General features: G+C 39.6%; 1 protein-coding gene across 1 annotated transcript; it reads right to left on the minus strand.

The window, feature by feature from the left end:
- Window positions 1-5764: 5764 nt before the first annotated feature.
- LOC145097993 (UDP-glycosyltransferase 85C2-like) lies at window positions 5765-8140 on the minus strand. The gene is made up of 2 exons (XM_079035684.1): window positions 7590-8140; window positions 5765-6952 (listed from the first exon to the last, which is right to left on the minus strand). Exons 1-2 carry the CDS (start codon window positions 8086-8088, stop codon window positions 6006-6008), a joined length of 1446 nt encoding a protein of 481 aa, XP_078891810.1. The 5' UTR covers window positions 8089-8140; the 3' UTR covers window positions 5765-6005.
- Window positions 8141-22477: the final 14337 nt, after the last annotated feature.

Here is a 22477-nt window from a genome sequence, read left to right on the forward strand (position 1 = left end):
CTGGATGATCCGACGGATATCCTCCTCACTGGTACCACTGGTCTCGGACGTGAAACGTGTCCTCACCATGATCTACCACTGAAATACGACATACAATAAATTTAGAATTCCCACGAACACGCTCACACTCGTCAACTCTTTCCTCCTTGATTCTTGGCATTCCAAAGATTCTTACTTGGGCTGCACCCCGCTCCGGTGCTTCCAGTAGTACGGGCCCAATACTACTGTCCGCACCGCACCAGAATACACTCCAAGTCCTCCTCTTCGGATTCCAGGTCTCAAGTACTCTATCATGCATAGACCACTCTCTAATATATCTATCATAAGTCCCTCGCTGCTACCAACTCACTCTCAAGCATCTCATAGCAGCTCACCTCTCCCTAGACTAAGGCATCACATGTCAGGCCAATCTATTCCTAGTAGCAATACCTAGCCTACTCTAGCATGCAGATACATCATATCAATATTAACATCACGTAATGTAAGGGTATTTTGGGAAATCACCGTTCGGGCGCGGGCTGATCGTACACACATCTCTTGCTCTGCATCTTTTTTTAAAAATCTTTTAATCTTTTGAAAATTACATCTCAATCCTCAGTTTGAGTCCAAATACGCCCGAATGTGTACTCGAAACCCTCAAACCAAGGCTCTGATACCAAATTGTAACGCCACAAATAAAAAAAATAATTTTCCGCATTTAATAAAGACAAACTTCATTTAATATTCATAAAAACATCATTGTTTGTAATTCATTTCATAACATATATAAAATCCCCAAGACCACATAATATAAAAATCTCGCGTGTGTGCACTGATCAGGCCGGCGCTTTCCCGCGATCCTCACTAGTACCTGAAACAAATAACACCAACACTGTAAGCATAAAGCTTAGTGAGTTCCCCAAAATACCATATAACACATATTAGCCACTCAAGGCTATAACTCTGTGGGTCCGTGCACCCATACTCTGTGAACCCTCAGGTTCTAACTCTGTAAACAAGCATAGCATAAATCACATAGAAGAGTGCAGTGCAACACATAACATACATAGCATACAAATACTCTATCATATAACTCTGGTTACCTACTCAAGGTAAAGTATAGTGAGAAGACTCACCTCGCGTGTCTCAATATCTCACAACTTGGGAATCCCTCGTGCCCGATTCTCCGAGCTCTAATCCTCCTATAACATCATAACGTCCCTAGTTAACACTTTATATCTCTAATGTTGACTATCCCTAAGAAGTCAACACAGGTCCACTCTGGTCAACGGTCAACGGTCAACTTTGACCGGACTCGGCGAGTGCTAGGGCGACTCGGCGAGTCTAGACGTCCTCACCAATTCTCTAAGATTCCCTTTCTACTCGTCGAGTACCCCCTTGACTCGACGAGTTCCTCCTGAAAGAATCGCGGGGCCACCCCGACTCAACTCGCCGAGTCTGAAGAACAACTCGGCAAGTCCCAGTTAAGGTCAGATCTGCTCCGACAATTCACAGGTCTGGCCTTCCTAAACTGGTTCATCACGTAAAGCCCTCATTTCGGTGTTCATAATACACCCCAAGACTCATAATTCACATTTTGACCTAAGGCATAAGGATTTCAATCCAAAACCTCCATTGATTCCCGAAATGCTCAGGCATGGGACATTCTGGACTTCTAAAGGTCCCAATACAGGGTTCCAATCGCTTGGGGGACTAAGGTAACACTCAATCTAGCCACAAAAGGGTTTAATAAACCCTAAATCCATATACACATCAAAATAACACTTAGAAGATAACACTTAGAAGATCAATAATGGTCTTCTACCTTGCTCCAGATGTTCACAATCGAATTAGGGTTTCTCTCCAGGGACTAGGATGAACAATGACGGCCATAAAGCCCCTTATATGTGTCCCAAACCTGAACGGTTAGGGTTTCGCTAAACAGCGCGGACTCGCCGAGTCCAGTCGCGAACCCGCGACCAGATCCGCGATCCTACTCGGCGAGTCTGAGCTCCAACTCGCCGAGTCCCCTCTTAAAACACCCAAAAGTCATAAATATAACGATACCTGGAATTCCGGGCTGTTACACTAGAGAGAGAGTGTGGAGAGAGATGGTGGAAAATCTCTAAATGGAGTTTACTCCCCTTTATATATGGGTGGGAGTTGGAGCTCAGTGGGAATCTACCCAATACTGCCGTTATACGGGGCTTTTGGTCGCACCCGATTTAGTGGTCGCAATAATAAAAACTAACTTTTTCCAATTAAATGGAAATGTGTGTTATGTGTTTTTATTTCCTTTTATCACGATTTAACGGCATATTAAATATAAACAAATGAAATGTTTATTTAGTTGACGATCTCAAATTAACGGAACTTTTATAAACTGGAATATTCCGTTAACGGTAACGGGGAAATGTAACGGAACAAAATTGGGTTGTCACACCCATTGATCTCATATGAGGTAAGCATCGAAAAACGATTAAGTGTTCAATGTTTGGTTTTCTTCCTGTCCAAGATTCGTAAGGTGTTGAATCGCCAAGGGCTTTAGTTGTTACACGGTTCAGAACATAGACAGCATGAGACGCTACTTCTCCCCATAAAACTTCTGGTACGTTCATGCTCTTGAGGTTACTCCTTACAATTTCCATTATCGTGCAATTGTGTCTCTCCACAACCCCATACTATTGTGGAGAGTATGGTGCCGTGTAATGTCGACTTAACCCAGTTTCTTTGCAATAATTTGAGAATTCCGATGAAAGGAATTCTCCCCCACGATCGGTACAAAAATTCTTTAGTTTTTCACCTGTTTCGGTTTCTACTTTAATCCGAAACTGTTTAAAAACACGAAAAGCCTCATCTTTGGTTTTCAATAAGTAACACCACATCACTCTAGTGCAATCATCTACTAGGAGCATAAAATACTTGTTATCTGCTGGTGTGGATGGCGATATTGGACCACAAAGGTCACCATCTACTATCTCAAGTCTTTTTGTTGCCCTGAAGCTTGCTTGACTCGGATATGGCTTGTGAGTTTGCTTACCTATTAAGCAACCTTCACAAGGTCGTGTGGGATTTTAAATTTTCGACATCCCTTGAATTAGGTTCTTATTAGACATATTTTTAAGGGTTGTAAAGTTGACATGGCCCATTCGTTAATGCCACCTCCAAGTTTGATCAATGGTTTTTGCAATTAAACACTTAGCATCAACATGATTTAACATAATGTTGTACAAGTGATTTTAAGATTACTTTACCTTCATAAGTGATCTTCCCTTTTCGTCATGAATCCATAGAAACAAACCTCACATTCTGATTTGATCACCTTTCTCTGCTAGTTGGTCAAGACTTATAATATTATTGCACAATCTTGGGATGTAATATACTTCGAGGAGTACTCGTTGTTCAAGATTTTTGCATTAAAACTTGATGGAACCTATTCCTTCGATGCGTACCTTTGAACCATCTTCAAACTTCACAAAACCTTGTATAGACTTATTTATGTCACAAAACTTTGTTTTGTCACCTGTCATGTGGTTACTAGCCCAATTATCAAGATACCATAGATTTGAGATGTCACAATCTTCACCTGATGGTTTTAGTTTTGGATTTATATTTTCTTCATTTAACAGAACTTCCCCTGTTGCTTGATCATTATGTAATGCAGATAATAACAAGGCAGGTTCATTGTCATGTTGATCTTAAGTTAGGTTTGCTTCAGTGTTTCTTTCACGTCGAGGATTTTTACACTCAGCTGCATAATGGCCATGTTCTTGGCAATAATAACATTGCACCTTGCTTTTGTCTTTATTTTCAGATTTCCCTCATGTGTTCTCTAGATGCTGGTGGATGCCGCCTCTACCTTGGCCTCCACGGTATCCCGAACCACCACCTCTACCACGACATCTTTCCATTCCTCGAGAGTTGTTGGTGTTCCCATAGTTGTTTTTGTTGGAAGAACGGGATTGCTCTTGACTTTTCTTCTTACATCTTTCGGACCATTCTTCATGTGTAAGAAGTAGCTTCTTTTCTTCAACTTCACCTTGCCCTCAGATTCTCTCCTCGTGCGCCTTCAACCTCCCAACAACCTCTTCAACGGTCAAGGTGTCTAATTCTCCAAACTGCTCTATAGTCGAAGCAATTTGAACAAACTTGGATGCTACGGCTCGTAATATTTTCTTTACCACATAAGATTCTTCCATGTTATCTCCCAAAGTTCGAATGTTGCTAACTATGTTTGAAATTTTTACAGAAAAATCATCCACGGTTTCCGATTTCTTCATCTTCAAAACTTCAAACTCTGCTATTAATGTTTGGACCTCCGCGGTTCTAACTTTGTCTGCACCCATGTACATGACGTTTAGAGTTTCCCATGCCTCTTTTGCTGTTTACTTCTCCGCAATTGTTAACAACACATCTTCCGGAATCCCTTGATAAATGGCAACAAAAGCCAACTCATCTTTCTTGACACCGACTGCATTTTAGGGGTTCTTGGGCTCAATAGCATCCCATACTTCTTGAGCCTGCATAAAGACTTTCATCTTTATTGCCCAGGCTGCATAGTTGCTCCTGGAAAACATGGGGTAAAGAACTTTAGGACCTTCCATGGTGGGATTGCAACCTTTGATCGAGACCTGGTTAAGCTTTGATACCAAGTATAAGTTGCAACATGTGAAGAAAACCTTGTATACCAAGGTTTAATTAAGAATTGCACTCTGGTAAGAACGGAATAGAGAAAGAGCAAAGCAGAAACAACAGTAAATAGGGAAGAATGAAACGAAAACAAAGGAAGGAACGGTTTTGGGAAATTTTACTTGTTCACCAAGCTTGATGAAAAATAAGAGTGTAAATCTAAAAATTACAATTACTTCTACTTAACCCTTATATATACTAAAAGAGTTAGTCTCCTAAAATAACTCAAAAACGTTTAAAAACTAAATATTCCAAAAATACCCCTGGGACTCTTTTTGTCCCGGAATCTGAATTCAGTCAACACATAATGATTGACTATATGTATTTTAGTGGTGGCTAACGTTGTTGTTGTTGTTGTTGGTTTTTTTTTTTTTTTTTTTTCTGATATTAACTGGTGTTTTAATAGGGTTCCACATTGTCATCTCTACAAGATCTAGAATATACATGAAATATTTATTTTGAGATAAGAAAATGTCGTTTGCAGATCTGGTCATTGAGCTACATATAAATTGTTGATATCACCTAAGGGCAAATCTAGTTTAGTATGAGTGACATCGAGAAATATGTAAAAGGTGGGAAAACCTTGAAACCATTCCTGTGGTGCTTTCTTAAGGCCATATAGAGACTTTTGTAGGTAGAAAACATGTGACATACAAGATGGTCCGTGAAACCTAGCGGCAACAATAAGGGTTAGGTTCAAGATGAGATTTGACAAGGAGATAGGGATGAGAGAGGGATCCAAGATTATAGAGAAAAAGAGAGCGAGCGAATCACGGTGATTTGTTATAGGATACCATATTAGAATTGATATTATAAGGTGTTTTGGAAAGGTGTCTCCCTAAGTGGTTCAGGGTTCAAATTTTAGGAGTAAGTTTAGATAGTGTGTGTTATGTGATACTAAAAACAAAACTAATATTTTTACATAAATCTGATTCTCACTAATCACTGAAATTTATAGATATAGCATAGTGGGCCGGATAAATACCCACATAAAATATACAAATCAGCTAAATAATCATGTACGTTAATAAATATGTGGAATAAAATCTACATTTACAGGATGTAGGTAGGTATTAAGTGGATAAAACCAAAATAATAATAAATATAACTTCAATATTATCTTGTAACGAATTCCATTTTCACTACTAGCAACATAAGCATCAGGACAGTATTGATATTATGTTAATTTACAACCGATATCACTGCAACAAAGACATAATACAGGTTCTTATACTTTTAGGATTCACACAACATGATGAAATACACGATCAAATAAAAACCAAAAGGATGAAACATTAGCAAGTTCATGAAACCTGGAAGAACATATAAAACACTAGTTAGTTTCTTGAAAACATATCAATGTCAGTGGCAAGTGTCTCAACATTTAAAGAAGACGAGCCATTATGACCGGTTGCAATTTCTATCTTTTTCTTCCACTCCATAGCCTTGTTTCTCATTTGTTTACCCTTAGGTCCTTTTATCATCTTCCTAGTGAGCATCTCAACATCATCCCTGTTTACGTTACTCCCGATCTCCATGCCAACTTCCCATTCTGTGCATATTTTCCTACAATTTGTTGGTTGGTCCCATAAATAAGGCCAACACAACATGGGGACCCCGGCAGATAAGCTTTCAATGGTGGAACCCCAGCCACAGTGAGTCAAAAACACACCAACTGAAGGGTGGTTTAACACTTTTTCTTGCGAGCACCAACTTGCTATAAAGCCTTTCTTCTTAATCATATCTTTGAGTGTTGAAGGTAAGGTAGAAGACTCTCCAACAACCAAATTAGGCCTAATGATCCAAAGAAAATCTTGATTGCTATTAACAAGTCCCCAACCAAACTCTATGAGCTGTTCTAACGACACTGATATTAGGCTTCCAAAATTGACATATACCACAGAATGTGGCTCCTTCGATTGCAGCCATTTAAGGCAATCGTCTTCTTCTTTCCATAGACTGTAGCCCTTGATATCTAACTTGGTTGTTTCTTCCTCAAGATTTATCGGATTTAGAAGCAACTCCAATGGTCCAATGGTGTAGACGTGAGGAATCATGGATTGGAGGGCTTTGATGACTGTGGATTCTAACTCTTCAAATGTATGTAGGATTATATTGGGGACCTTCCTAGTTGCGTTGATGCATGCAATGACAAAATTATAGTCTTCATCATTAGGGTTTGCGATTCGAATATAACCTGGAAGATCCTTTAAACGAAATCCTTCCAATCCCGGAATCCAATCTATTGCAGTGTCAAGATATCCATTGGTGAGGTAACTTTCATCTGAAACATTAGAACATATAAGTAAAAAGAAAATTAAAAAATTCAATATACAAGGACTTTTATAATATTAAACACACATTATTTATCAATTTTCTTTTAATTGTGTTATTATGTTTTGATTAATTTATGTAACATTTGATATAATTGTGTTGGTACTTCTATAATCATCGTTACAAAATAATTATATTATCTAATTTACCTCAAATATTTATATATGATTCTAGTTAATAACGAATAAATATCTTAAAAAGTTGATACAAATAAATGAAAAATGGAAAAATACATTATTTTCGTTATTTATCGGTTTAAAAATTTACCTATTTGGGCATTCTACTACATCAATATATGTTTATTTATTTATAAAGACCCTCTTTCTTGGTCAACATAGAATTGTAGACACTAGACAGGAAAAGACAGAAAAATGTAACATATATATTTCAGTACTATAAAATTTTTGTCGGAATTTCCGAAAATCTGTCGGATATACCACTCTTAAAATTAATTACCACTTCTAGTTCTTCCTTTGTCACCGAAAGTGAATTTTAATATAAGTTACCATATTATGCACCTTTCACAAACATCTATGTGAGAAGTTAATATTATTTTCTTGTCAAATGAACGTAATTAAGAAACTAACCTTTAAGTGGTATAAGTTCTTTCTCAATTAGATGTGGAGCTTGGTAATATCCCATGAAAGCACAAGCAGAAAAGGTCCAAAAATGCATGATTGGGACTTTAAGCTTCTCAGCAGCATCAACGGTGAAAGGCATCATCCCATCAGCAATCAAACAAGTAACCGGACTCTCGAGTGTGTCCACAAGATCAAGAAAAGGAGCCAATAATTTGGTTAGAACAGACTTACTGACTTCATATTGATATCTTGGTGAACCCTCGGGAACACTAACACAATCAGGAATGGTCTTGAATTCGAACCCTGTCTCATCATCGAAAGATTTTAGGCCTCCGGAGTTGAGTAACTGCTTGTGATTAAGCTCAGTGTTGACGAAGGTTATGAGGAGGCCCTTGTGGTGCAGTAGAGTTGCTAGTTTCAGCATGCACTTGATGTGGCTTTGTGCTGGATATGGTATGAACACCACATGTCGCATGCTTTTACTGTTCACACGAACAGTTTCCATCTTACGTTGTATGGGTGTGAAAACTTAGTAAGATATATTGACCGAGTGATTGCGGCTTGTCTTGTTATATATAGAGACGAGAATATAAATAGTATATATAGGGTAAATTACAAAAACGGTAGCGATGGTTATATGTAAATTACAGATTGCATCCCTGAAAGATTTTCTTTTTTGCTTTTTTGATGTTTATGGTTTCAATGTTTTTTTTAATCAAGTCCTTTTAAATAATTATAGAATTACCATGTTGCTCTTTCTTTAATAATCTCTATTTTTATTTAGGAATTACTCCAGTCGCCTGAATTCATTCCTCACATTTTGTGTGTGATATGCAAATTAACCCCTTTTCCACTCCCAGTCAAAACAAGTAAAACAATTTATGTCCTGCCAAACGGACAAAAAATGAAGAATACAACACCATATAACTGAAAACGTGCATCTTCAGTATTTGTAAGTGTTGATATTCATAGCTTTGAATTCATACGATGGAGATGAAAACATGGGACCGTGTTAGTTGAAGTTGGAAGGCTTTGATGCAAGTTGAAACCAGAAGGATCAAAAAGCAAAGAGGTTATTTCAGAGACCCAATTCATAATTTTATATTTTTATATAACACCTGGGACCATTTTGGTAACTTACTCTATAATATATATTAGGTATGATACGTATGGTGTTTTTGTTGCCAAACAGCGTTAAACACATTTTATGTAACATATAAAAGAAAGAGGTGCTTATTATTTTAATACAATAAAATACAATATACGAGTCTGGAAGATATATATGTATACCAAATTTAAGACATTGTAGTTACTAGTATGTAAGTATAATAAGCCAGATTTTAAAGTATAACGACAAGTTAAATATAATAGGTTTATAAAACAATTTGTTACTTTAAGACATTAGGGTAATTAAATGATACAAAAGTCACTAATTTATCAATTATTTTTTTTTTTTATTTTGACACCATAATTTTTTCTATCACAATTAATTCCCCATGTTTTCAATTTATTGTAATTCGGACCAATTACCGTTTTAGGTCAAAAAATGCAGCAAAAGACACTGTGTTTTCATTTTTATGTGATTTTGATACTAAACTTTCAATTTTTTTATTTTTTTCCAATTTTGACACTATGTTTTTGATTTTTTCTAATTTGAATATCAATGACACAAACTTATGCAAAGATATAATTGGTCTATTACCCTATAATATAATAAAAAAGATATACAATCCACTAAAAACATAATATAAATGAAATAAACATATTTAAAGATATAATTGCTCTACATTACAAGAAATACAATCATTAGCGGCGACACCAATAGCGACGACACCTATTTTTAGCGGGGACAATTTGATGTGTTGCCGCTAAAAGTAGGTGTCGCCGCTAATGACTGTAGACACGTATCCACGCTTTCACGTTCTGGTAATTTAAGACCGTTCGATTGTGTTTCTAATCCAACGGCGAGGATAATTGAAGAATAATACATAAAAGCAATACCGGTAACAAAAGTCGCCGCTAAAGACCTAACCGAGTCGCCACTAACTGTCGAAAAAAATGGCGTGATAATGTTTCCCTCCTAAGTGTCGCCGGTATTGAGGGAAATCGCCGCTAAAGCTAAAATTGTCGCTGGTAAAGGCGTCGCCGCTAAAGGTCGACGCACTTAACCCCAAAAATGTCGATCTTTTCCCATTTTCTCTTCTGTTTCACGACAAATCTCGTTTCTTTCTCTCGTCTGCATCTTCCTTCAACACTTTCGTCGATTAGAGTGAGATATTGTCACATTTAGCAATTTTGGGTGAAGATGCCATTGGTGGACAAGATTTTCCAGTGAGGACCAAGCTTTTTCCGGCGAGACCAAGGATTTTCTAGCGAAACCAAGCTTTTTCAGGTCAATTTCCAGTCCATTTTCTCTTGTAACATTGATTTTAAGCTTATTGGAGTGATTAATTGCAAAAAGTTACAATTTCAGTTTTGTTGATTGTGTTCCCGACCACCACACGGCACTACCGCCACCACTGGACCACCACACGCCACCACAGGTTCTATTACTTCTATTTATTGTGACTGGGTATTTTGTATATATGTGGGTATTTTGTATATATGTATGTATTTCATATGTGTGTGAAATATGTTATATGTGTGTGTACTTCATATATATGTGTGTGAAAATTGTGTGTATTTCATATATGTGCATGTATAAAAAATACGTGTATATGTGTATAATGTATGTATGTATGTATGTATTTGTATGCAGTTTGGATTGTGTTCATGGTTGTTTTATGTGTATAAAAAGTGTGTATATATGTGTATATTGTATGTATGTGTGTATTTGTATTTTGTGTGAAATATGTAAACTACAATGTCATAATGGAAAAAAGAAACAAAAAGCAAGTAGGACGCTACAATGTCATTTGGTTATTTTTAGTTTGGTTTAAGTTAATAGGTTAACTTACAAGTTTATAAGTTGTTATTTGTTATGTAGTTGGAGAATCTTCGATCAATGTCTAACGATCCGGAGTCAACTGTGGAGCTTATAGGATGGAACAACGGTGGCGGGGATGATGACACGTCGTATTAGTTTTATCTTTTATTAGCATTTGTAGCATGACATAAATTTATAAGAATTTTGTTATTTAATTTGGTGTATGTATGGTATTATAAAACTTGGATGTTATGTAATCGTGTTTCTGCATTTAACGTATCGGTTTTTCTGCATTTAACGTTATTTTGTATCGGTTTTCGGACAGCCGAGATTGGCTGCTTTTTAAAAAAAAAAAAAGCAATAGCGGTGACACTATTAGCGGCGACATAGGGCATTAGTGGCGACTGGAGCATTAGCGGCGACAAGTAGCATTAGTGGCGACTTTTTGAGCAATAGCGACGAGGCAGTAGCGGCGACGTGTCGCCGATAAAGCTATTAGCGGCGACTTTGGTGAGCAATAGCTGCGACTTTTGTCGTCGCTAATACACTTTTTTCTTGTAGTGCTAGTTTCTTTACTTGATTTTCTTTTTTCCTTTGAAACTCATTATCACATAATCTTGGTTAACAAAAATCTATCCAAGCTTAAAGAATTTACCTATGAGATTGTATTGGTCCACCCAACCATCAAGACCAAGATTTTCAATGTGGATTTTTCTGGCGAGAATATGGTGGCCAAAGTTAGGGAGATGAAGAAGGTGATTTATGGCGAACAACTAGACGTCGGTAGTTTGGTGAATAATGTCGGGGTGATTGATCATGTCTCTCGGATTTTTCATGAGGTTGGAGAAGAAACGTAATGTCCTATTTTAAGAATAATTTTTTCATTTTAAAATATAACAAACACTCATTTTCATGAAGACAAATTAAATGTAAAACCTTTTGTTCATAACTGTAATCCAAATCAGAGTTATAAAGAAAAGTATCTCGAAATCTCAAATCATAAAATTGTTGATGCGCTAGTACAATCCCGCCTCCGCCTTCCTACAATCTGATGATGTACCTGAAAAACTTTTCATCCACAACTATAAACCAAAACTTAGTGCAAAAATTAAAAAATAAGTAAATAAATAAAACATAGTGAATTTTGTGCCATTTTTTTGTATCTGACACGTCAGCAGTAACATCCAAATGACTTGAAGCAAACCAGTCAACTAGTCAGAATTGCAATAAACTGAAAACATAGTGACTTAATTGTAATAGAAAAAAATGTGGTGTCAAAATCGAAAAAATGAAAAGTTAGTGATTTTTATGCCATTTACTTTAATTATAAATCCAAAATTACTATTTATTTTGTTTAATACACGTTTGTCCATATACTATTGTAATTCAATTCATTTGCATAAAAAACTTATCTAGACTAGCTAGATCTAATAATTATATATCATGAAAGTTATTTATTTGTTGATTATGACTTGTTTTGTATTGAAAATTTTGATTTGTTGTTTTCTAATTACATTATCGGTTAGTTGTTAGGTATATATCCAGAAAAGTACTTAACTAAAACATTCAAACAAAAATAAAGAAAAAACAGATTTACTTGGTTTACACGATCCACAAACGAATTAGATAGATTTTTACTGATAATGAGATTATGTTTACAATTATATTGAGAGAGTATATAGAGTTAGATAGATAAAAATGTAACATGCTCCGGATATTATGTCCCACTATCATAGTAACACCCATGGTTTGATATCTATATTTTTCACATTTACTATTTTCGAGGTGAGACATCCTTGATATATGCTAGAAGAAAGTGTACATGACTCAACAATCTTCTACTTGAAGGTTGATTAACATATGAATTGACTTCAAAGGTGTATATCTCTCGAAACTAACCATGTGTAACTGTTGGGGATTATTAGCATCAAGTACACAACTCTTAGGTATCGGAAAAATCAAAACTTGATATACCTAAGTGCACATGCAAACTAGAATCTATGTTTACTATTACATCAACATACTTTGAAAAATAACATATAAAGGATTACTAAGCTCATATTATCTTATTTGTGTTCTTGTGTGTGCCACTTTTTTTCAAGGTGAAGGATCAAAAGGAGAACCGCTCTAAAGGAATCAGAGAAAATTGCTTTCCTCCTTCCCCTTCCCCGCTGCAAGAACAACAACACCAAACCGGATAAACATTCTTCCGGAAAGTGCATGGATAGCTGCACTTCCCCCTCTTCCTAACTTCAGTTATCCAATATTCACGTTCATAAATCAACATCAGTTCCCTTCCACACACACACCAAAAAATAAAAGAAAGAAACGACGTTATAAATAACGTTAGACATTACTTGGCGGCAATTTCAAACCACAAAAATTTACAAGTCGTGGCAAGCCACGTCGTTTGTAAGGCATGACATAAGACGTAAATTATATATATATATATATATATATATATATATATATATATATATATATATATATATATATAATTATTGTATGTATATTTTCTATTATATATCATTTTTATTTATATATATGACTTAAGGCGACATATTGTTAAAGAGTGGTGTCAAGTACAGGCATTCGAGCCATGGAAAGCTTTTTAGAATCTTGGGAAGAACTAACAAATTTGGGTTTATTAAGAAATCACCAACCCTAGGAGAGAGTTTGTGATTTTCGGATATGGAGAGTTAGAGAGACAAAGTATTAACGATTTTGAGGTAGGGAATAAGTAGCTCTAGGGTTTATGCAAGCAGTCTATTATTATGCAGCCATTAGAATCCCATATTGTAACATCCTGAGATTTTGTAGGTATTTCCGAATCCTCTCTTTTATTATTATCTTGTCATTTGTAGTCCCTGGGTTGGAAGAGTCAAGCCACGAGAAGCCTAAGGGCTAAAGTTGCAGCTTTGAGAACAAGACGAGTACGCTAAGCGTACATAAGGTACGGTGAGCATACTAGGCGCACCCTAGTATGCTGGGTGTACACTTGTGTACACTGGGCATACTCACAACAGATGGAAACCCTAATATATAAGGTTTGGGTGCTATATAAATGTCCTTATGAACTCAAAACCCACCATCATCTCAACCTCCATAGTTTTGAACCGTTTTCCCCAAACCCTAACCCCTTTCTTGAGTGTGTGAGCTAAAAGTGTGTGTTTTGAGTAGTTGGAGAAGAAGGCGTTGCATCACGAAGTTGGAGAAGGAAGATAAGCTTGTATATATGAGGTTTCTTTTTGCTCTAGTAGCTCCAGGAGGTAAAAAGCTCCAACCTTTATGCTTGTATGATGTAGATCTTGCCATATTAGCTTTATGAAACCATTTCTTATACCAAAAGTCCCAAGTTGGTGCATGTTATGTTTTGAATGAAATAAGATGTCCTTCCAGACCCTAGTAAGGGTCCTAAGTGATAAAAATGATGTCCCAATGGCTATAAGTGTCCCATGCATGTAGTAGAAAGGTCTTAAAGGGTTAAGACCAAGTAATAAGATTTTTCTGGACGTCCAAAGTCTTAAAGTTCGAGACTTTATGATTCTAAGGCACATTTAGTCGATGGATCTGGAGTTTGGGTTTAAGTGCTTAAGTCATTAAGCACTTATTAATGTTTTGGTAAAACTTGCATACGTCCTGCGTAATTTCAGTACGCCCAGCGTACTGAGTCAACCACCCGATGGTGGTCAACGCAAAGCGGAGTACTCCCAACGTACCAGAGGAGTGCGCCCCGCGTACGCCCTCTGTTGGGCTTTTGGCAATTTGGGCTTCAAGATTGGGCTTCTTTTTATGCCAGTTTGACATGGTCCTTGTTGTGCTTTCTGAATATATGTGTTTTGGTCCAGTAGTCATTATAGATCTTAAAATGAGGCCCGATTAGGGAGTTGACCCCAATTAGGAAAATTGGGCCAATGATGGGCCTTATGTATATGGACTTTTGGATAATGAATTTGGTATTGGGCCTTGGACCAAATTAGAGAAAAGGAAAAATGGACTATGTGGACCCGTAGTCAAGATTGATATCCCAAGTGTTGACTTAGTATTTGTTATTTTGGATAGTCGGGATTTTCGGTGAGACAACGATCAGAGACTTTCAGTCCAATTTAACACTACTTACGAGGTGAGTTGTCTACACTATACCAACAGGGTCGAAGGCACCAATGCTGACCTTTCTTTTGGATTGTTATCCTGGTTATTGCATGATGATATTCTTAGTGACCTGTTAGGTCGGTATCCTGGTATATAGGATGATCCTATATTAGTGACCGGTTAGGTCGGTATCATGGTATATAGGATGATGCCATGATTAGTGATCTGTTAGATCGGTTTGACTGTTTGTGCATGCTAGATAGCTTATGATATCTATGTGTTGATTGTTTATGCGGGGTTGGGTTGAGGCAAAATTGCTTTGTGCTGAAGGCCAACAAACCCAGGGCGGACTAGATAGACTGCAGACCCATTATGGCATATTAGTTAGGTCGAAGGCCCGGAGAACGGTCCAGACAGGCTGAAGGCTCGGGTGGGCGGACCAGACATGCTGAAGGTTCTGAGAGTGTTCCAGATAGATTACAGGCTTGGTGAGGGCAATCCAGTCATTCTGTAGACTCTATATGCATGTTGTTTATTTGCTATCATATGGTTATATTGTATGGCGTTGGTATTTTGGGGGAACTCACTAAGCTTCGGGCTTACAATTTTGGATGTTGTTTCAGATACTTTAGATGATCGCTGGAAGGTAAAGGCGTGATCTTGCACCTCCTCATATTTTATGATTTAGATTCTGGGATACCCTGACATGAAACTATTTTGAAAACAATTTGTAATAATTAATGAATTTTGAATGGTTGAAAAGTTTTACAATGGCTTGAATTTTATGGATGCTACAAGTTGGTATCAGAGCCTTGGTATGAGTGAATTGGAGGAACATTCGTGTGAATCCAGTCTCAAACCAAGGAAAAGATTTTCAAAATGGTTTTCAAAATATTAAAGGAGGATGCAGAGTGTACGGTCAGCCGGAGCCAGTAAGTAGACCCCAAAATACCATACAGATATTTGATATTGTGATATGTTAGAACAACATATTAGAGCTAGGCTAGGGATCTTCAAAAATTGCATGATAGAATTGTCTGATTAGATGATGCCTCGTAGCATAGGGTTTTCCTTATATGAAATTGACATCATTACTGTAGTTTCTTGGTGTATGCATCATAGTTGTACATAATTAAGATCTTATAGCCTGAGAATGTTTGTTTTAGCCTAATTTATTGTTCTTGTTTAATGAAGGGCTTTGGGTAGGATCAGATATTCGAAAGTCTATAGGGTCCAACGTTATGTATGGCTAGCATACACTAGTGATGCAGGGTTGGTGGAAGTTTCATGGGTGAGTTGTGCGGGGTGAGGATTGAGTGCATGCCATGCATATGTATGTTATTAGGGCATTGTGATGATACTTGAGACAAATATGGGTAGCTGTGGAAGGCAGTATGGATCCGTACTACTAAAAGCACAGGACCCATACACGTAGCAAGGAAGCCACACCCCTTAGAGTTTTGGTTGGGAGTTGGATCCCCGTTATTATATGGAATGTCTGATATCTTCCTGGTAAATTTTCAGTATGGTGACCACGAGGCTGTTTGTGACCGGATCGGGATCGGGATCGGGCTATCAGGGTAGATCAGCAGAGCCTGAGGCCACTGGCCAGATGAGATCGGATGAGTTGGATGCCAGGATTCGGGAGATCCTGCATGATGAGGCTACTACACTATTCCGGACACAGTTGTTAGAGATGTTTGGGTCTACCATGATCTCCATGGTGGAGTATTTTGATGAGCACTATGCATCCCTTACTGAGACGGCTGCCGCTACAGCCTCTGCATATGTAGTCGCCGCTGGTGGTAGGACCAGTCAGGCTTTTTAGTACCGGGAATTCGATAACATGAAGCCCCTGACTTTTGATGGGATTTAGGACCCAATTGTAGCCATGATGTGGCTGTCAAATGTGAAAGGATATTTCTTCACATGCTCATGTCGTGCTGACCAGAAGGTCAGATGTGGTCCGAACCTACTGAGGTCCGGAGCAAATGACTCGTGGAGGTTGATGACTGGGTCGTATACTGATGATCAGAGAGATGCAGTTACTTAGGATTAGTTTTGGGAGATGTTCCACGCTTGCTACATTCCACGGGTGGAGCACGAGCGGCTGGCACGGGAGTTTTTGGATTTGAGGAAGGTTACGGAGTCGGTGATAGAGATCACCTATATGTTCACTGAGAGGGTGATATATTTCCCTGAGTTTGCTTCTGAACAGTCTCAGATGACACGTTATCTGAGCATGCTCAGTACCGAGATCCGTCAGTTTGTTGCTACCCAGCGTTGTGATACACTACTAGAGTTACAGGAGGCCGCTAGGCGGCGTGAGCTGGAGATTGAGTTACAATTGCAGGATCAGAGACAGGCCTCGCCACAGTGATTCTATGTCTGGGGCCAACGCGGCCGTACTTGTGGGAAGTGCAGGAAGGGCCATTCGGGAGTTTGTAGATCTTGTAGTGCGTTCCGTAAATATGGAAATTAGGGGCACTTTGTGTGGGATTTCCGCCAGCCAGCCCCGACTCAGGATATGAAAATATGTTATCACTAAGATCAGGTTGGTCATGTAAAGACTAACTGTCCACAACTCGCTACCAGGCCAGTGCAGGCTCCAGCGTCGGCTACACTAAGGATTACTGATGGGGGTTAGGGTAGAGAAGAGCCTCCGAAGGCTCAGGGAAGCGCCTTCTAGCTTACAGCTGAGGAGGCTAGGACAACACCGGACATGGTTGTTGGTATGTTTCTATCCTTTATCCTATTGATTATATCTGTTTTATGCTTATATGTTTGTATATATGATTAGGTACGTTCTTAATGAACTCCTTACCTACGTTGGTATTTGTGGACTTCGGGGCGAGTTGATATTTTGTCTCTCAATCATTTAGAAGGGATTTTGGTATGCCAATAGGAGAGCTAGAGTGTCCGTTGAGAGTCTCTATCGCCAACGAACACGGCATTTCCGCTTCTTCAGTCTATCGGGGCTGTGTGTTGGAGATCTTTGGGGTATCATTCACGATATGCTTGATTCTGATTCCCATGGGGGATGTACATGTGATTGTGGGTATGGACTGGCTTGGTCCCTTCACTGCCATGATCGACTGTGAGGTTCAGTAGGTGGTAGTTCGAACCCCTAGTAGGGGAGAACTGATTATCTACAAGAAGGGCAATAGGCTGGGATCAGGGTTTTACACAGCTGTCAGGGATTGATAGTACATTCAACATGGGTGTGTGAGTTATTTAGCGTATGTGGTGGATACGCGACTCAGGGATCAAGTTTTGGTTTCGGAAGTTCAGGTTGTCAGATAGTTCGTTGATGTGTTTCCGGAGGAGTTACCTGGAGTTCCTTCGTGAGGCGGGTTGAGTTCAGGACCGACCTAGTGCCAGGTGCGGCCCCTATCGCCAAGGCTCTGTACCGATTGGCACCACCAGAGATGCAGGGGCTATCATCACAGTTGCAGGAACTGCTGAGAAAGCAGTCCATGCATCCGAGCAGTCTATTTACTACTGGGGGTTGAGCAAGTTGACGGTGAAGAACCGTTATCCACTACCACTGATATATGATCTCTTTGATCAGCTATAAGGAGCATCTTGGTTTTCCAAGATAGATTTGTGGTCTTGGTACCATCAGGTCAGGGTACAGGAGGAGGACGTGGAGAAGACTGCATTCCGGGCTCGTTATGGACATTACGAGTTCGTGGTGATGCCGTTTGGGCTCACCAACACACCAACTATATTTATGGACCTGATGAATCGGGTATACAGACCGATGCTCGATCGCTCAGTCATTATGTTTATAGATGACATCTTGGTGTATTCCAAGACCAAAGAGCAGCACGAGGAGCATCTTCGAGAGCTATTGGGAGTCTTTAGATGAGAATGGCTTTAGACCAAGTTCTAGAAGTGTGAGTTTCGGTTATGAGAGGTTGTTATGCAGTAGGAGGTTCTAAAATCTCCCTCGGATTTGAGACCCTTAGACAACGACTTTGCGAGGATCCAGTCTTGACTCTCTCGGAGGGAGTTGAGGATTTTGTAGTGTTTTGTGATGCATCCATGACGATACTGTGAGCGATCATCATGCAGAGAGGATGAGTGATAGCCTACACGTCACGATAGTTGAAGCCGCATGAGACGAGATATCCCACGCACAATTTAGAGTTGGGAACGATAATCTTCGCTCTCAAGATTTAGAGACATTATCCCTATGGGGTCCGCTGTACTATATACAACGACAACAAGAGTCTGAGACACATCATGGATCAGCCGAACCTGAACATGAGGCAACGTAGGTGGCTAGACGTAGTCAAGGATTATGACTGCGAGATCCTTTACCATCCGGGTAAAGCAAACGTGGTTGCGGACACCCTAAGCCGAAAGTTGGTGGGATCTTCTGTTTCAATAGCATATGTGGATATCTGTGGATTCTCCACTCGTGGGCTTGATTAGGGAGGCTTACGTTGAGGGTGTGTGGTAAGAGAACTAGAAGCTTGAGAGGATCAGGGGCGAGATCACCCGATTTGTGCAGGATATTCGGGGACTGTTGACCCGTTATGGGCGGGTATGGGTTCCGATGTCTGTTGGGGTCAGACAGATTGTACTGGAGGAGCCTCATAAGTCTCGCTTCTCTATTCACCTAGGGGCCACCAAGATGTACCGGGATCTGAGTTTAAGCTACTGGTGGCCATTGATGAAGATAAAGATTGCTTGGTACGTCGAGAGGTGCTTGACCTGCAAGATGGTCAAGGCCGAGCACCAGAGGCCACATGGCAAGCTGCAGCCTTTAGAGATTCCCATGTAGAAATAGGATCATATCACGGTGGACTTTATCACCATGTTGCCAAAGACGATAAAGGGATATGATGCTATATCGGTCGTCGTGGATAGGCTGACCAAGAGTGCCCATTTTCTGCCCATCCGGGAGAGCTCATCGGCTGAGAAGCTGGCCGACGTGTATATCCACGAGAACATTGCTCACTATGGAGTTCCGATCTCTATTGTGTCAGATCATGATGTTCGATTCACCTCCCATTTCTGGCAGAAGTTTCATGAGGAACTGGGCACGCGACTGCATTTCAGCGTAGCTTATCATCTGCAGACGTACGAACAGAGTGAATGGACTATACAAACCCTCGAGGATATGCTGAGAGTTTGCATTATCGATTTCGGTGGGAACTGGGACTCCTACCTACCCCTTGCAGAGTTCTCCTACAACAACATCTTTCACTCCAACATTGGTGCTTTACTTTATTAGTTGTTATATGGACGGAGATGTCGCACCCTATTTTGTTAGGGTGAGGTTGTCCACAGGATGATGGGTCGGAGAGAGGTTGTTCTGCAAACTACTGAGAAAATCCAACATATTAGACAGCGACTGCAGGCTGCTCAGAATCGGCAGAAGAGTTACGCCGACTGGTGCTGATTTGAGTTGTAGTTTTAGGTTGGCGACATGGTACTGCTGAACGTCTCACCCTGGAAAGGTATGATTCGCTTCAGAAAGAGGGGGAAGTTGGGTCCCCAATACATTGGACCATTTTGGGTTATTGTCAAGGTTGGCAAGGTGACATATAGAATGGATATTTCGGAGGAGCTCCATCAGTTTCATAGCACTTTCCATGTTTCGCAGTTGCGGAAGTGCATAGTAGACAAGGATGCGGTAGTGTCATTAGATAACGTTCAGGTTGATGAACGCCAGAATTATGTGGAGCAACCGGTGGCTGTATTGGAGAGGAAGATAAAGGTTCTGCACAACAAGGAGATACCTCAGGCAAAGGTACGGTGGCGGTATCGGAAAGGATCCGAGTGGACTTGGGAGCCAGAGTCAGAGATGCGGGAGCATATCCAGATCCATTTGCTACTACAGACTTTGAGGACGAGTTCTAGGTCAAGTGGGGGAGAGTTATAACATCCCGAGATTTAGTAGGTATTTCCGAATTCTCTCTTTTATTATTGTCTTGTCATTTGTAGTCCCTGGGGTTGGAAGAGTCAAGCCATGTTAAGCCTAAGGGCTAAAGTTGCAACCTTGAGAACAAGAAGAGTATGCTAAGCATACATAAGGCACGCTGAGTGTACTAGGCGCGTACTATTACGTTAGGCGTACAATTGTGTATGCTGGGCGTACTCACGACAGATGGAAACCCTAATATTTAGGGTTTGGCTGCTATATAAACGTCCTTATGAGCTCAAAGCCCTCCATCATCTCAACCTCCATTGTTTTGAGCCGTTTTCCACAAACCCTAACCCCTTTCTTGAGTGTGTGAGCTAAAAGTGTGTGTTTTGAGTAGTTGGAGAAGAAGGTATTGCATCAAGAAGTTGGAGAAGGAAGACAAGCTTGTAGATCTGAGGTTTCTTTGTGCTCAAGAAGCTCCAGGAGCTAAAAAGCTCCAACCTTTATGCTTGTATGATATAGATCTTGCCACATTAGCTTTATGAAACCATTTCTTGTCCCAAAAGTCCCAAGTGGGAGCATGTTACGTTTTGAACGGAATAAGTTGTCATTTCAGACCCTAGAAAGGGTCTTAAGTGATAAAAATGATGTCCCAATGGCTAAAAGTGTCCCATGCATGTAGTAGAAAGGTCTTAATGAGTTAAGACCATGTATTAAGAGCTTTATGGATGTCCAAATTCTTAAAGTTCGAGACTTTATGGTTCTAAGGCACATTTGGTAGATGGATCTGGAGTTTGGGCTTAAGTACTTAAGCCATTAAGCACTGATTAGAGTTTTGGTAAAACTTGCGTACGTCCCGTGTAATTTATGTACGCCCAGCGTAATTAGTCAACCACCCCGATGGTGGTCAATGCAAAGTGGAGTACGCCCAACGTACGAGAAGAGTACGCCCAGCGTATGCCCTCTGTTGGGCTTTTGGCATTTGGACTTCGGGATTAGGCCTCTTTTTGGGCCAGTTTTACATGGGCCTTGCCGAGCTATCTGAATAAATGTGTTTTGGGCCAATAATGGTAATAAATCTTAAAATGTGGTCCCAATTAGCGAGTTGGGCCCAATTGGGAAAATTGGGCCAATGATTGGCCTTATGTATATGGACTTTCGGATAATGAATTCGGTATCGGGCCTTGGCCCAAATTAGAGAAAATACAAAATGGACTATGTGCACCCTTAATCAAGATTAATATTCCAAGTGTTGACTTAGTATTCGTTATTTTGGATAGTTCGGGATTTTTGGTCAGACAGCGATTGGAGACTTTCAGTCCAGTTCAACGCCACTTGAGAGGTGAATTATATAGGATCTAGTTAGGCCGGCATCATGGTATATAGGATGATGTCGTGATTAGTGATCTGTTAGATCGGTTTGACTGTTTGTGCATGCTAGCTAGCTTATGATATCTATGTTTTGATTGTGTATGTGGGGTTGGGTTGAGGCAGACTTTGCTTATGCTGAAGGCCAACAAACCTCGGGTAGACTAGATAGACTGCAGACCCATTAAGGCATATCAGTTAGGCCTAAGGCCCGGAGAACGGTCTAGACATGTTGAAGGCTCGGGTGGGCGAACTAGACATGTTGAAGTTTCTGAGAGTGGGATAGATAGACTGCAGTTTGAGTGAGGGCAATCCAGTCACTCTGTAGACTCTATATGCATGTTGTTTATTTGCTATGACATGGTTATGTTTTATGGCGTTGGTATTTTGGGGGAACTCACTAAGCTTCGCGCTTACAGTTTTAGATTTCGTTTCAGGTATTTCAAATGATCGCGGGAAGGCGAAGGCATGATCGTGCACCTCCACATATTTTTTGATTTTGATTTCTGGGATACCCTGACATGAAACTATTTTTAAAACGCTTTGTAATAATTAATGAATTTTGAATGGTTGAAAAGTTTTAAATTGGCTTGAATTTTATGGTAGTTACACATATGGATACAAACTCTA

The sequence above is a fragment of the Lactuca serriola genome, chromosome 1 (assembly GCF_051521515.1).
Source record: "Lactuca serriola cultivar US96UC23 chromosome 1, Lser_US96UC23_V15, whole genome shotgun sequence".
NCBI lineage: Eukaryota > Viridiplantae > Streptophyta > Magnoliopsida > Asterales > Asteraceae > Lactuca > Lactuca serriola.

Bases quoted from the DNA above. Each gene is read 5' to 3' on its own strand.
- LOC145097993 (XM_079035684.1), bottom strand. From the start codon at position 8,088: ATGGAAACTGTTCGTGTGAACAGTAAAAGCATGCGACATGTGGTGTTC. The intron at 6,953-7,589 runs GTTAGTTTCTTA...CTAATGTTTCAG, and splicing joins AGAACTTATACCACTTAAAG to ATGAAAGTTACCTCACCAAT.